This window comes from Monodelphis domestica, chromosome 3 (assembly GCF_027887165.1).
Source record: "Monodelphis domestica isolate mMonDom1 chromosome 3, mMonDom1.pri, whole genome shotgun sequence".
Taxonomy (NCBI): domain Eukaryota; kingdom Metazoa; phylum Chordata; class Mammalia; order Didelphimorphia; family Didelphidae; genus Monodelphis; species Monodelphis domestica.
This window is the reverse complement of record NC_077229.1, coordinates 466456304-466470485: the sequence shown is the minus strand read 5'-3', so window position 1 is coordinate 466470485 and position 14182 is coordinate 466456304. Positions and strand designations below refer to the sequence as shown.

The 14182-nt window shown below is 34.0% G+C and overlaps 1 protein-coding gene across 3 annotated transcripts in view; it reads left to right on the top strand.

The window, feature by feature from the left end:
* Positions 1–14182, top strand: part of TMEM161B (transmembrane protein 161B) — a 116602-nt gene that overhangs the window by 39481 nt on the left and 62939 nt on the right. For all 3 annotated transcript variants that reach the window (XM_007487343.3, XM_016431571.2, XM_056824620.1), the window contains exon 2: positions 9630–9733. In XM_007487343.3, coding sequence (XP_007487405.3) covers positions 9630–9733 — 104 coding nt within the window. The remainder of the gene's footprint in view (positions 1–9629; positions 9734–14182) is intronic.

The window sequence follows — 14182 nt, the reverse complement described above, 5'->3', positions numbered from 1 at the left end:
TTTCAGATATCTTTTACAGTATTAAGACAATTCAGAAATAAAAAATATGACCATTGGGCAATATTCATTCCCCCCCCCCCTTATTTATTCAGGGAAATGACAATTACAGCAACATTTGTGGTGGTCTTTTAAGTCCCAGATATATATGCATGATAATAGACCAATTTTTTTTTTCATTTGGTTTGCCACTAGCAGGAAAGCTAGTTTAATGAAACATGAGGTTGACACAATTTCAAAGTTTTGAGGTCTTTTTTTCCCCCAGTTTCAGTGTTTGTTTTACTTTAATAATTTTTTTTGGTATTAGTAAATATTTTTGTCTTGTTATTTGATGTATTATAATCTTCAGAGAATTTTCTTTAAAATTTTCTTCTTATAGAAGAGTTTTTTAACCTATCCTGGAAACCAAATTACTGGTAAAAATTGAAGTGATCATTCTTCTACTCCATAGTTGAATAACTTTTCCATGCTATTCATGACCGCAAGTTAATAGATATGAAAAGGTTGAAACCTAACTTGCCTTATTGTTTCACCCTTCTTGGGTACTTATAATCTATTTCACAATTTTTCCTAGTCCCAGCTATCAAAAGAGTCCAGGCCTAAGGGCAAGGAATCCAGACAGAAACCATCTCCTTGGTCAAGTTATGTATTGTACTATTAAAATCATTAAGGCTACTTGAGTCAATGACCCATATGGTTGTGAGTGTGTTTAGACTTTAGTTCTTATGGACTTAAGAATCTTCAGTGCATCTCTACCTATCAAAAATGCATAATATTTTCATGAAAAGCATAAAAAAATTTAAGGTTACATTTATGAAAAATGGTAATTAAAATTTTCATTTCATTGGTTATTTTCATCACAACTCTTTAACATAATTAAAAACAATCCTCATATCTTTAAACCTAGAAACTATGGAAAGTGGAAATTAAAAAATACCAAATGACAGAAATAAAGTTTAGTATCCCTGAGGTAACAAATGATTGGGACTAACTAATTTCAGACCTGGCATATTTTACTGTATAAACTAATATGTATAAAATAATTGGTAATGAATCAGCCTAGCATATAAACTCCTACTTACATAAGAGGAGGAGTTGGTGAGGGAGGAAATACAATAAGTATTCCCTGTACCATAAATGTTTCTTTTTGGAAAATATTTATTAAATATCCTTTATGTGCTAGGCTTTACAAAGACAAATATTTTAAGGAAGTCATAATTACAAGATAGAATATGTATGTGGAGAAGTAAATCAAAGTTAATTTAGAAAGAAAGCTTTAGCAGTGTGGCAGGACCAGGGAAGGCTTCACCCTGGAAGTGATATCTGGGCTGAGCCTTGAAGAAAGATAAGATTTTTGAAAGCCATACATAAAGAAGATTACAATTCCTGCATGGTGGGGAATGGGTAGGGAGAGATTTAGGTTTTTCTAGATTCCTGGCTGCATGATACCCAACAGCAGGAATAGTTATGAGGATATCAGGTAAGCCATTGGAATATAGAGTATTGTTTTGAAGTAAGTCTGGAAAGTTAAGTCAGAACCAGATTTTGGAGAAATTTGTAAGTTAGGCTGAGGAATTTGTATTCATCTTAAAATAAGGTAGCATTTGCATAGTCTTGTGCCAGTCATTGTGTTAAGCTCTTCATAAATAATATCTCATTTGATCCTTACAACCACCCTGGAAAACAGATGATATTGTTCCCATTTTTTAATTGAAGAAATGAGGCAAAGAGAGATTAAATGACTTCTGCACAGTTGATGCAGCTAGTGTTTGAAGCTTGACTTAAACTCAGGTCTGTCTTATTCTAGGCCCAACATTCTACCCACTGTAATAGTTTGAACTCATGGTTATACTTAAACCTCCTAATCCAGTGATAGGCAACCTTTTGAGCTTGGAGTATCAAAATGCACCAAAAAACTTAACATATCTTGGGTGGTATGTCACTTTGAGGAAAAACCTCATAATTTCATGATATTTATAGTTTAAATAACAAAAATGTGTAATTGTAATATATAACTGTATTTAATAAACCAAAAACTAATTATTTAACTTACCTGCTTAGTGACTTCTTTGTTCATCTGACATTCGGTTTCTTTTGTTGTTCTTGATATTATTTAACTTGTGTGGGGTACTGTGATAAGTGAAGGGGAGGGGGAATTCTTTAACTAACCTGCCTATTAGTGACTTTTTTTTTGTTCATTGGCTAAATCTTCAATTGAAAGTTGGTATTTTGAATACTTCAAGACCAAACAAGCGCTACTAACTTCATCTGTCAATCTGTTTCTTTTGTTGGTTTTGATATTATTTAACACTGAGAATAAGGCCTCACAAAAGTATGTAGAGGGAAAAATTGTAAGTAAAGCCATTGTTATATTTTTCAGGATGCCAAAAGAGTCTGGTAATCGGTTCCAAGCACTTGTCCGTTGCATGTGGGCCAGAGCTTCCCCCCCCCCCCCCCAAGTCTTCCATCAGCCTGGTCCCACCTCACCCCTTCCCTCCCCAGCCTGCTGGTCCAGTGAGAGCAGCAGCTGCCGCCTGCCAGCCTTCCTGCCCTTGTGTGCTCCTTCCATGCACAGGCTCCTCTTCCTGCCCCCATGGGAGCCCCACTTGCCCCAGCCTCCAGGCGCACATGCCACCCGCCACTTGCCCCCTGCCACCATGGCCAGTGCATGGAGCAACACTCCCCCCGGGCCGGGCCAGGGCATCACGGATGGGCACATGGCTCCCCAGGTGGCTCCCAGGCCTTGAGGCATGCTGAGCCTGCATGAGGCTTTGTGTCATTGAAAATGGCTATGCATGTCAGCTGACATGCATGTTATAGGTTCACTATCACAATCCTAATCCATCCAGAGACCATCTCAGATCTTAGTTTCCTAGAGACTGGGATCAAGACAATTTAAATGAGGACTGTTCTTCACTTGAAGGCTGATCCTCAGTGTTTCAATGTATGACCTGAGCTTAGGGAGCTGTCAGTTGTTGGGGGGAAAGGGTTGGACTACACTGTTTCCTTCTACTCTATTTTGTTTGGTCTTCAAGAAGTAACTTTCTAGTCAAATAATAGCAATAGTCTAAATAGAAACTATATTTTAAATAAAAATAACTGTATAAATCTTAAGCAAACAACCTTTAAGGTTTTTTGGGAGGGGGTTGTTTATTTTGCCTCTATTTTGCTTTCCATAATGTACCTGCTGCTATATTTAATATCATGGATACATGTCTAGTCTAGTTCTTTATCATTCTTACCTGGACTTTTGAAAAAATCTGATTTTCCTAACTCCAGTCACTATTCACTCTAATCCATAATATTAATCTTCCTCCAACAAATACCCCAACAAATATTACACCAATTCACTGTTCAAAATTATACTAGACCCTATTGTCTCTTATTATCTAGGATTTATATAATACTTCTGGTTTGGCAAAGTACTTGACAAATACTTTATTTTGTCTTTACAACGATTCTAGGAGGTAGATGCTATTATTAATCCCAATTTAGAGATGAGAAAATGGAGGCATAGTAAGTAACTTGTCCAGGGTCGCACAGTTAGTGAATAATAAAGGTTGAATTTGAACTCAGAACTTCCCAACTCCAGGTATAAGTACTCTTGTCTACTACAATACTTAGTTTCTCCTAGTTATTATTTTGTCAAAACTAAACTCCACAAGGCCTTTCATCAATTCTACTAATTTATTTCCCAGGCAGTTTTCTCTGTCAAGGTGCAAGTGATTTTCTTTCAAACTATTGAGTCTTCATTATTTGAAGTGTTTGAGCAAAGGCTCAATCAGAAATGCTGTTGAAAGGGATTCTAGTTTAAGTGAAAGGTTAGTTGGAAGCCTATGTAATACAACTTTCATATTATTTGTTTACCTTATCTTTCCATACCTTCAACACAATACCCATCTTTTTTTTTTACTTTTAAAGAAGTCTTTATTTAATAAATTGTTAGGACAGTCAACATTCAAACAGAATAAAAAAGAAAATCAGTTTTCACAGGGATTTACCAGTTTCATTCAGATTCAGAACTGTTAAATTAAAAACAAGAACACGTAGAGTTATTGGGAAGTTATTGCACTGTCCTTTGCAAAATACCAAGATTATGATAACTATAGTCCAACTTTCTCAGCAAATTGAACATTCTGTGACTGGGGCACCTTAACATAGGCTTTCTGGCAGCTCCTCTGTGTCGCTCTGAGCCAATAAGCAACAGGAATTTGCGTTTGATTTTATTCCTTGAATTGTCTTACTTTTGTAAAAAATAAACTCGAACTCTGGACTTCAATCCCCACAAGCCCTTGCTCCACTTCCCCAAGATGCTTTGTAATCTCACGGAATTCTGAGGTGGGCGAGATCGAGAAGGGCTTTTTGGACTTCCGTTTTGGAGCAGAGGCATCTCTTCCATGATGTGATTATCTTGTCTAGGCCTTTGGCCTAGGCATGTGTTTTTTCTTACTTGTATATTCTTAAATCCTTAATCTTTAATAAACCTCATAAAAATATAATACTCCTTGCAGAGAGAAACTAATTTCTACCTGCCTCAGTCTCCCCTAAATTTTAATCTTTACACTTTGGAATGATGTTTAAGTGTAGTTGATTTTTCTCACATAACTCACAACTGAAAATTACAACTATAGTGGGTCAAGATATTGACCATTCAAGTTACTTTTTTTCCTTTTCTATAGCCCAGACAGAAGGCAATTGTTCAAAACTATATCCCTCTTCAGTAGCATTTTTTGTATGGCAACATAGTAACCTTGGCTCAAATTTCCTAGAATGCAAGAAAGAATCTTAAGGTTTTGATTCTACCCATCTTTCTTCAAAGTCTCATCTCATCATTTGCTTCCTGAACCCCTACAAGTTTTATGATATTTTGCTTTGAGTTTTTGTGTAATTATTTTGTAGGACATTGTCACACATTTGCTTTTGGAATTGCCTTGTTTCCTTGGAATTAGTGTGTGTAGGACAGTTACCTTGTGTGAGTTCTTTGTAAAAGTCTAAAGTTTTATAGTCCTTGGGGGTATAGTTCCAAATTGTTCTTCAGAATGATTGGATCATTTCACAACTCCACCAAATGCATCAATGTCCCTATTTTTTATTTTCCTTTTCCGTCATGTGAGCCAGTCTGATAGGTATAAAATAATACTTCAGAGTTGTTTTAATTTTAATTACTTATCATTTTTTCTTAACATTTTCTTCATATAAATGTTGATAGCTTTGATTTCTTCTGAAAATTGTCTGTTGTATATCCTTCAACTTTTTAATTTATCAATTGGGAAATAACTTCATAAGTTTGGTTCAGTTCCATATCCATGCGCGCGCACACACACACACGCTCACACAATACACACAATTTTTAAAAAATCCTTACCTTCCACCTTAGAATCAATACATGTATTGGCTCCAGGGGAGAAGAGCGGCAAGGGCTAGGTAATGGGAGTTAAGTGACTTGCTCAGGGTCACACAGCTAGGAAGTGTCTGAGGCCAAATTTGAACCTAGGACTGCCCATCTTTAGGCCTGGCTTTCAATCCATTGAGCTATCTAGCTGCCCCCATATATAATTAAAAAAAAAAAATAGACACTTGAGGTTAAGTGACTTGCCCAGGGTTACATAGCTAGGATGTGTCTGAGCCCAGATTTGAACAATTCCATATATATATATATATATATATATATATATATATATATATATATATATATATATATATATATATAAGAAATGAGGCCTTTTCCAGAGAAACTTGCTATACATTTTTCTTTCAATTTCTTGCTTTACTTTTAATTTTCACTGCATTGGTTTTGTTTGTGCAAAATCTTTTAAATTTCATATAATCAAAATTATCCATTTTACTTCTTTTGACCATATATATCTCTTATTTAGTCATAAATTCTTCATCGATTTGATAGGTAAATTTTTCTCTATTCTTCTGATTTTCTTATATCACTCTTTATGTCTAAATCATGTACCCATTTTGACTTTACATTGGTAATATGGTATGAGATGTTGGTCTATGACTAGTTCTGTTAACCTGCTTTCCAGTTTTACCAGCAATTTTTGTTGAATAGTAAGTTTTTGCCTCCGAAGCTTGGATCTTTAGGTTTTCAAAAACTAAATTATTTTGGTTATTTACTAGTATAGTGTGTCTAATCTATTCTGCTGATCCACCACTCTATTTTTTAACCACTACCATATTGTTTTACATTTACCACTTCGTAATATAGTTTGAAATCTAGTACTTCTAGTACTAGGTAAGTAAAGATATTACTTATTATTTAAAGAAAATCTCCATTTATTCTTATGCTTTCTAGTTCTTATTAAAAGAAATGGATGTTATAATTTGTCAAAAACCTTTTCTGCATCTATTAATAGAATCATGATTTTTGTTGTTTTTTTTAATTGATATGGCCAATTATGCTATGTTACTTTTATAATACATTTTTGGTCTAATAATGCTATTTTATGTCTCTCCTACAAATAAACTTCATTATTGTTTGCTTAGATATATAAAGTAGCTCTCTGGTGTCTTAGTGAGTCTTGCACATGTTCTATAAATTATAGTAACTTAGCTGAGCTATGAATGCTATTGTTGTTTCAGTCCTGTCTGACTCTTTGTGACCCTATTTGGGACTTTCTTGGCAAAGATACTAGAATGGTTTGCTATTTCCTTTTCCAGTCCATTTTACATATGAGGAAATTTAGGTAAACAGGGTTAAATGACTTTCCTAGGTTCACACAAGTAGTGGGTGCTGAGGCCAGATTTGAAGTCCAGAAGCTATCTTGTTCTCTAAAAGCAATCAAACTATGGGATCAATTATATGTTTTTCTTCTGCGTTTCTGTTCCCACAGTTCTTTCTCTGGATGTGAATAGCGTTCTTTCATCTAAGTTCCTCCAGATTGTCCTGAATCATTGCATTGCTGCTAGTAGAAAAATCTTTTACATTTGATTGTGCCAAAATGTTCTGCTCCTTTTGCTCTGCATGAGTTCTTGGAGATCTTTCCAGTTCACATGGAATTCCTCCAGTTCATTATTCCTTTCAGCACATTAATATTCCATCACCATCAGATACCACAATTTGTTCAGCCATTCCTCAATCGATGGACACATCGTCATTTTTCCATTTTTTGGTCTTAGATGCCCAATTCTAATTTTTAAGGAATAATTTTCTTCCATCAGCTTTTTGAACCTCCTTTTTAATTTGGCCAATTCTGCTGTTATTTTCTTCTCACATTGCTTTTATTTCTCCTCCCCATTTTTCCTCATCATCTCATGATTGATTTTTTAAATCCTTTTTGAAATTTTCCAGAGCCTGAGACCAATTCATATTTTTCTTTGAAGGTTTGCATGCATTTTCTCTGCTTTCACTGACTCCTTCCGTGTCTGTACTTTACTCTTCTTTATCTTCATAAAAGTTTTCATTGGTTAGGTGTTGTTGTTTTTCTCATTTTCGTAGCCTTTTTCTTGACTTTTACTTCTATATTAAAAGTGGGCTCTGTTCTCAGGGTAGGGATCCACTTTCTTAAGTTTCAGTTCTTCCAAGATGGTGAGATGGCCTGTGGGCTAGGAGCTCTGAATCCCACCCTCTCTTGACTGTTGATGGCTTGCAAGAGCTCAGAACACTGTGATGCTGAGCTCAGAGTCCAGCATCAGGCTTGGGTGAGGGCTTTTAGTCTTATTCTGGGCTTGATCAGGTCAGGAAGGCTGTGGACTGCCTTGCTCTGGGACTTGTAGGGGCTGTCTCTCTGCCTTTGTCTGGGCCTACACAGACCAGATGTAAAGTATACTGCCTTATACTGGTATTCATATCCTCACTATAAGCTTGAGCTGAGGATCTAGTCCCCATGCTGGGCTTACACAGATCAGCAGTGCCAAGCCTACTGCCTCTCAATTTTGAGGCATGGAACTTTAAGGGGTGGTCCTAAGGTTGCACTGCTGTTGACTTAGACATGGTCTCAGGATCTGGATGTTGGTTTGGGCCTAGGTTCAGAATCTGAAGAGGGGGACGGGCTTTTGTTGCTGTTGGTTTGTGCCAGCACTCCTTGGTATAGCCTCCTGTGGACTGTGCTTCCTCTCCTCTCACCCTTCTCTACCTACCTACCTTTCAAGTTGTTCCCTATATGAAAGTGGCTTCACTCCGTCATTTTGTCGGTTATTTCACTTAAGTATTTGTTTCGAGGCAGTATTTTAAGAGTGATTGGAGAGGATTCTAATAGTGGTTTGAGCTTTTCTTGCTTCTACTCTATCAGTTTCTTATTGACTTTTCAAACATTTTCATTTGCCTGTAGTGGGTGGCTAGTATGTACAAATGCATAAAAGGTGATTAAAAAAACAACTTATGATAAATATATACAAATCATCTATGGAGACAGATCAACAATCTACTGATAGCATCTAGAACCTTATTAGGCATGTTAAATAATTGATATAGAACCAATAAGAATACAAGTTTTAAGTCACATTGTCAACCATATTATTTTTGTGCTTTTTCAAACCCTAAATTGACTGAATGCATATATAATGTGTCACTAAGACAAAAAAGTCAAATAGGTCTATTTTGTGTGCTTGAATACCCTTTCAACTTTTTTTATTTGAAACTGATATGATAGAGTGTAAAGAAATTCAAGAGATAACAGAAAATATCTTAAACACTTTCTACAAAAGTCACCTTCAAAAAATTATCAGAAACTAAAGGTTCTTTTTGTTTTTTAAACCTTTGACTTCTCTCTTAGAGTAAATACTGTGCAGAAGAATGGTAAGGTCTAGGCAATTCGGATGAATTAAAGTGACTTGCTCTATCATATCTAGAAAGTGTCTTAAGTTCAAATTTGAACTTTTGACCTCCTGACTGCAGGCCTGACACTGAGCAACCTAGCTGTCCCTGTCAGAGGTTCTTTATGTTCATTTTGATATTTGTACCAAAACTTTTCTTGAATTCTGCCCTTGAGTCATTATAATATTGATTATGGGTTTGGGATTACTACTTAGGTGAAATTTAATTTCATAAGGTCATTTTGGTACCTTGTTTTCAGCTTTCTTTAACAAGGGCTAACAGAATTTTATTCTATCATAATTGCCTGCTAATCAATACCTAGAAAGGTGTCAGCATCAGGATTTGGGAACAGTGTAGTACTTAGAATTTCTGTATCATATATATTCTGAAAGAACAGGGATCAATGGGTTGGCATGTCATTTTGGAAAAGATTGCTTTCCTTAGTGGGCTAAAATGCATAAATTAGAAAAAAGAATTTTTAAAATTATGTATTAAGACCAAAAATGAGGAAATTTAACTTATGCAGAAAAATTCTTTGAGCACACAGTTTCTGAATGTATATGTAAATCATTTCATATATTTAGATTCTCCCCCTGACTATTTTGAAATATATACCTTAATATGATCTTTTGGTAATTTTTGAAAGATTATAAGGAGAATTGTAAATCTTTAAATATTTACATTTTAAATGTAGAATACCTACTGTAATGATAGATTTCTATAGTAAACTAACATTTAACATTTAATGTTTTTTAAAACATTATTTGGGGGATGTGTGAGGGTCATCCAAAGAGACCCAACAGATCTCTACAACAACTTCCTCAATTGAGAATTGATTCATTACTCATTACTGAATATTTTTTTACAGGGTGTGATAGGTATACAATTGGTTGTTACCATGGTGATGGCCAGTGTCATGCAGAAGATCTTACCTCACTATTCTCTTGCTAGATGGCTTCTTTGTAATGGCAGGTAAGTTAAGAATAAACTGATTTTGATATTGACTTAAAAATAAATACAGTTTAACAAGAGCATAACGTTTAAAAAATAAATATCAATTCATAGTCACAATAAAATAGTGAGAAAGGAAAAGTTAAAAATTATATTTTTATTAATTTTCCATGAAATTATATTGTTAATGTGAAAAGCTATAAGGTCAAGTTAATAGATTCAATTCCTATGTGAACCATTTAACTTTGTTGTATTTCATAGACAGTTGTCATCCTTAATTTTTACCAGATTTCCTGAAAACTCATATTGTTATCATAGTGTGGTTGTTTGAATCAAACTCTGCTCCTGCAAAAACAAATCAAAACGTATCCCACACTGATAATGATCATATGTAACTGGTATGGACAGTTGCCTCCTACTTAAAATAGAAATTATTTCTTTGTTTTGCTGAAAAGAGTTCCAGAATGTTTGACTTAAAGAGGTTGGGGGATAAAAATGTGCATGAGAAAGAGGAAATTACTTCATGATATTTAAGTATATATGGGTACATATTGTTTTACCTGTACAATGTAAACCGCTTTGAGGGCAGAGGCTTTTATTTTTTGTTTTAGCACTTAGTAATAGTGCCTTTCTTCATTATAGGTACTTAATAAACAATTATTGATTGATTACACTTGTGATCACATGAACCAAATTTGCCACTTATTTGTCTATAATATTACCCCTAGTTTTTTATCTCTGAAATTACCATATTCTCTTGATGTATTTTCATCCATTTTCTTATGTTTGGGCCTTTTGTGGAGACAGAGAATAACTGATAGACTTAAATAAAGGTAAGCCTTTATTTCCTTTAATGTTTATAGATTAGGTCCATTTTCTAAATGTTAGTCATCTTGACTGACATTCTTTAGGTGTTTCCCCCCTCCCCCCCATACATGTTATCATATTGCAGAATCCCAGTAATTCAGTTTCATGGTAAAGGAGCAAAACAATCTAAGTTGCAGAATTTTAAAATTCAAATTGATAATAAACCACAGTATCTTGAAAAATATATTTTTAAACCTACATTACCTATTTTAATAGGTAGTTATGGGTCATTTGTAATTACCATATTAATTGTATGACTGAGTAATAATTGAAAATTTTATAAGAGTACTTAACATTTTTTCTGTAATCTTATTTATGTAATTAATTTATCCTTTTCCCATAAATCATGTAAAGGGAAACTTTTAGGCAGACAGATTTATAAATTATTATGAATTCCAAATTATTTGACTCTGAATTTATTTTTATTCTAAAGATAAAATTGAACTTAATACTTTAATGAAGTTTTGAACTCCTTCATCTTGTATTGTCCTGATAGCCTGTTTGTGTTTTGAAACGTTAAGATTTTTTTAACTAGAGCAAACATGTTTGCCAATTCATTAAATGTACAGCCTATGAAGACTTATATTTCTTTCAGTGACATTTTGTCCTTGACAACTTTTCCTTATCGTCATCTGTTATGTATTCTATGTGATAAATTATTTTTCCTTTCTTTTTTTGCATGTTAAGTTTGCCAATTTTACTATAAAATAAAGCTTCCAAAAATCCAGATTTCTGCATTTTTCTCCTCAGTATTCCAGAATTTTCTTTGTGAGTTGAACCTTTGATTTTGATATGTGTATAGTACTAGAATTCATGAACTTCTACTAGAGAATTGGTAGAGTGAATTGGAGTGGTAAAATTAGGTGATAAGGGTTTTAACCTTGAACTTTAAATAAATAACTTTTCTGAGGCTTAGTTTCTATGTCTGAATAAAAACAATAATGAAACTTGTCCACCTACCTCACTGTGAAGTGAGGAAAGTACATTTATAATACTTTATAATATTATAATACTTTATTGGCCATGAGAATATGACCTTGTTTTAAAGTATTGCATTGCATTATTTAATATTGCATTCAGTACCAAAATTAGTATTGAGTGCAGTTCCATTGGTGCCACTTAAATTCTGGCCAGGAATGTCAGGCAACTCCCAATGCATTTCTTTTTATATTTCACTGTATAATTTGTAGTGCATGCAGAAAATCTGATGGAGAACAATATCTAAATTTCTGGTGGAAGAGAAATTTATTTTATTTTTATTATGTAATAATATTAATGTTCTTAATATAGATATGAAGACCAAAACCCTGAGATTTTTTTTAAGAAGCTCAAATGAGGCAATGTGCTAGACCAGGAAGAGGACAGAATTTGGAATGAAGAGCCCTGGCTCAAATTCTGGCTGTTATTTTATCTGCTTATGTAACTTTTATGTAACAAGTCATTTAATCTTTGTGATTTTCATCTTTTTAACCTCTAAAACGAAGGGCTTAGACTAGTGTTCAGTCTAGGGCAAGGGTTCTTAAATTTTGTTTGCATTTTATACTTTTTTTTTTTGGTAAACTTATAGACCCTTTCTTACATGGTTTTTAAATGCATGAGATAAATGTATGATTACAGAAGAAATCAATTATATCAACATTGAAATAGAATTTTAAAAATATTTTAAAAAACAAGTTCATGGACCCCAGAATCTTTATGGAATTTTTAACTTTCTAGCTCCATATTTGGTGATCAATGATACTTTACTCAGGAAAGCATTGTTGCTGCTAGGTGAAAGGGAAAAAAATGAGAAAAGTTTAATGATGAAAAACTTGCTTTAAGAAGAAGTTAAGAGGGAGAATAACTCAAGTAAAAGCTATTTTTAATAACATAAGAAACATAAAAAATAAATAATGTTAAAACCTTATCTTCTAGTTGTCAACAATTTAGGAAGAACATAAACAAATGAAAACAAATGTCCAGAGTCTGGTTGTCCAGAAGAGGACAGCAACAATGGTGAAAGTTCTTGATTCTGTGTCATATGAGGATTTTTGAAGAAATTAGATTTTGTGAGCTGGGAGAAGTCTTGACATGATAGCTTTGTTCATAAAGACTTTTATATGAAAGAACCATTAAATATTTTTGTTTAAGTTAACTGCAGAAGTAAAAACAATAGTTGGAAGTTATAGGGGCAAATTTAGGTTTGAGATATTAGAAGAAATTACCTCAAAGTCAAATGAGCTCCTTGGAAGGTTGCATATTTTATAGTAAGTACATATTCTTTTTCATGAAAAGGTTGCTCTTAGAGCAATGCTGTCACACTCAGAAATGAAATAGAAAAGCATAAATTAATATTAGTTGTGTTGTACTTTTATTTATTTTACTATACATTTCCCAACTTACATTCTAATATAATTTAAGAATCTTGCTTTATGGGCTATGAGTTGGATAGCTCTGTTCTAGAATATTGCTCATATCCCTTACAATTTTAAATATCTGTAGATTTTGGTTTGTTTGTTTTGTTTTTTATGACATATACACAAAACCTTGCTTGGTGGCATTTAGACCTTACAGTTTCATTTTTGATTGTGTTAGTTGTTACTTTTTGATAAAGCTGTTCTCTTTCACAGCCTCTGTTCCCTTGTGGGATAAAGGCCACTAGGCGAGACCTGATTGTGGTAGACTTTAAAAAAGCAATCCAATTATTAAAAAAAAAAACCCTTACCTTCTATCTTAGAATCTATGCTAAGGATCAGTTCCAGGGTTGAAGAGTAGTAAAAGCTAGATAAATGGGGTTAAATGACTTGCCTAGGGTCACACAACTAGAAGTGGCTGAGGCCAGATTTGAACCCAGGATCTCTAGGCCTGGCTCTCTCTCCACTGAGCTACTTAGTTGTTCCTAATCCAGCCGTTTTTCCAAAAAAGGAAATAAGATAAAGAAATTTTTATTTTGTCTCTCTCCACCTCCTGTGGAGGAACTTTGTGGTTCTTGGCCAATTCAGATCAGTAACTCCTTGAAGCTTTTAAAAGAACTTTTAGACTACCAATAATGCTTTCAGAATTTTTTCTGTATAAATAATATGATTCTGGAAGTATGTTTGAGCTGTTTTAATTTGTAGCTGTCAGTTAATAATAGGGTTTATCCTAATAACAAAAAAAAACAAGATTTCTGTTCTTAGAAATTTATTAAGGATTTTCAACTTGAGCCACCATTATAGACAATATCATTAAGGCTAAACTACCTCCTTTTGACTTTTGATCCTGGATTGGTCAACTTTGGAGGAGTATTTTGGGCTTTATATGTTGGTAGAAGATTGTATTGAAAATGGATTTTTCTCCTTTTTTTATTTTTTCTCATATACTTACTCTTTTGTGTAGCTTGTGCTTAAAAAAAAAAAAAGCCCTCCTTAGCCAATTTTATCCTAATTTATCCTAAAATTTGAAGAAAAGATCACTAAGGGGGCAGCTGGGTGGCTCAGTGGATTGAGAGCCAGACCTAGAGACAGGAGGTCCCAGGTTCAAATATGACCTCAGACACTTCCCAACTGTGTGATCCTGGGCAAGTCACTTAACCCCCATTGCCTAGCCCTTACCACTCTTCTGCCTTGGAACCAATACACAGTA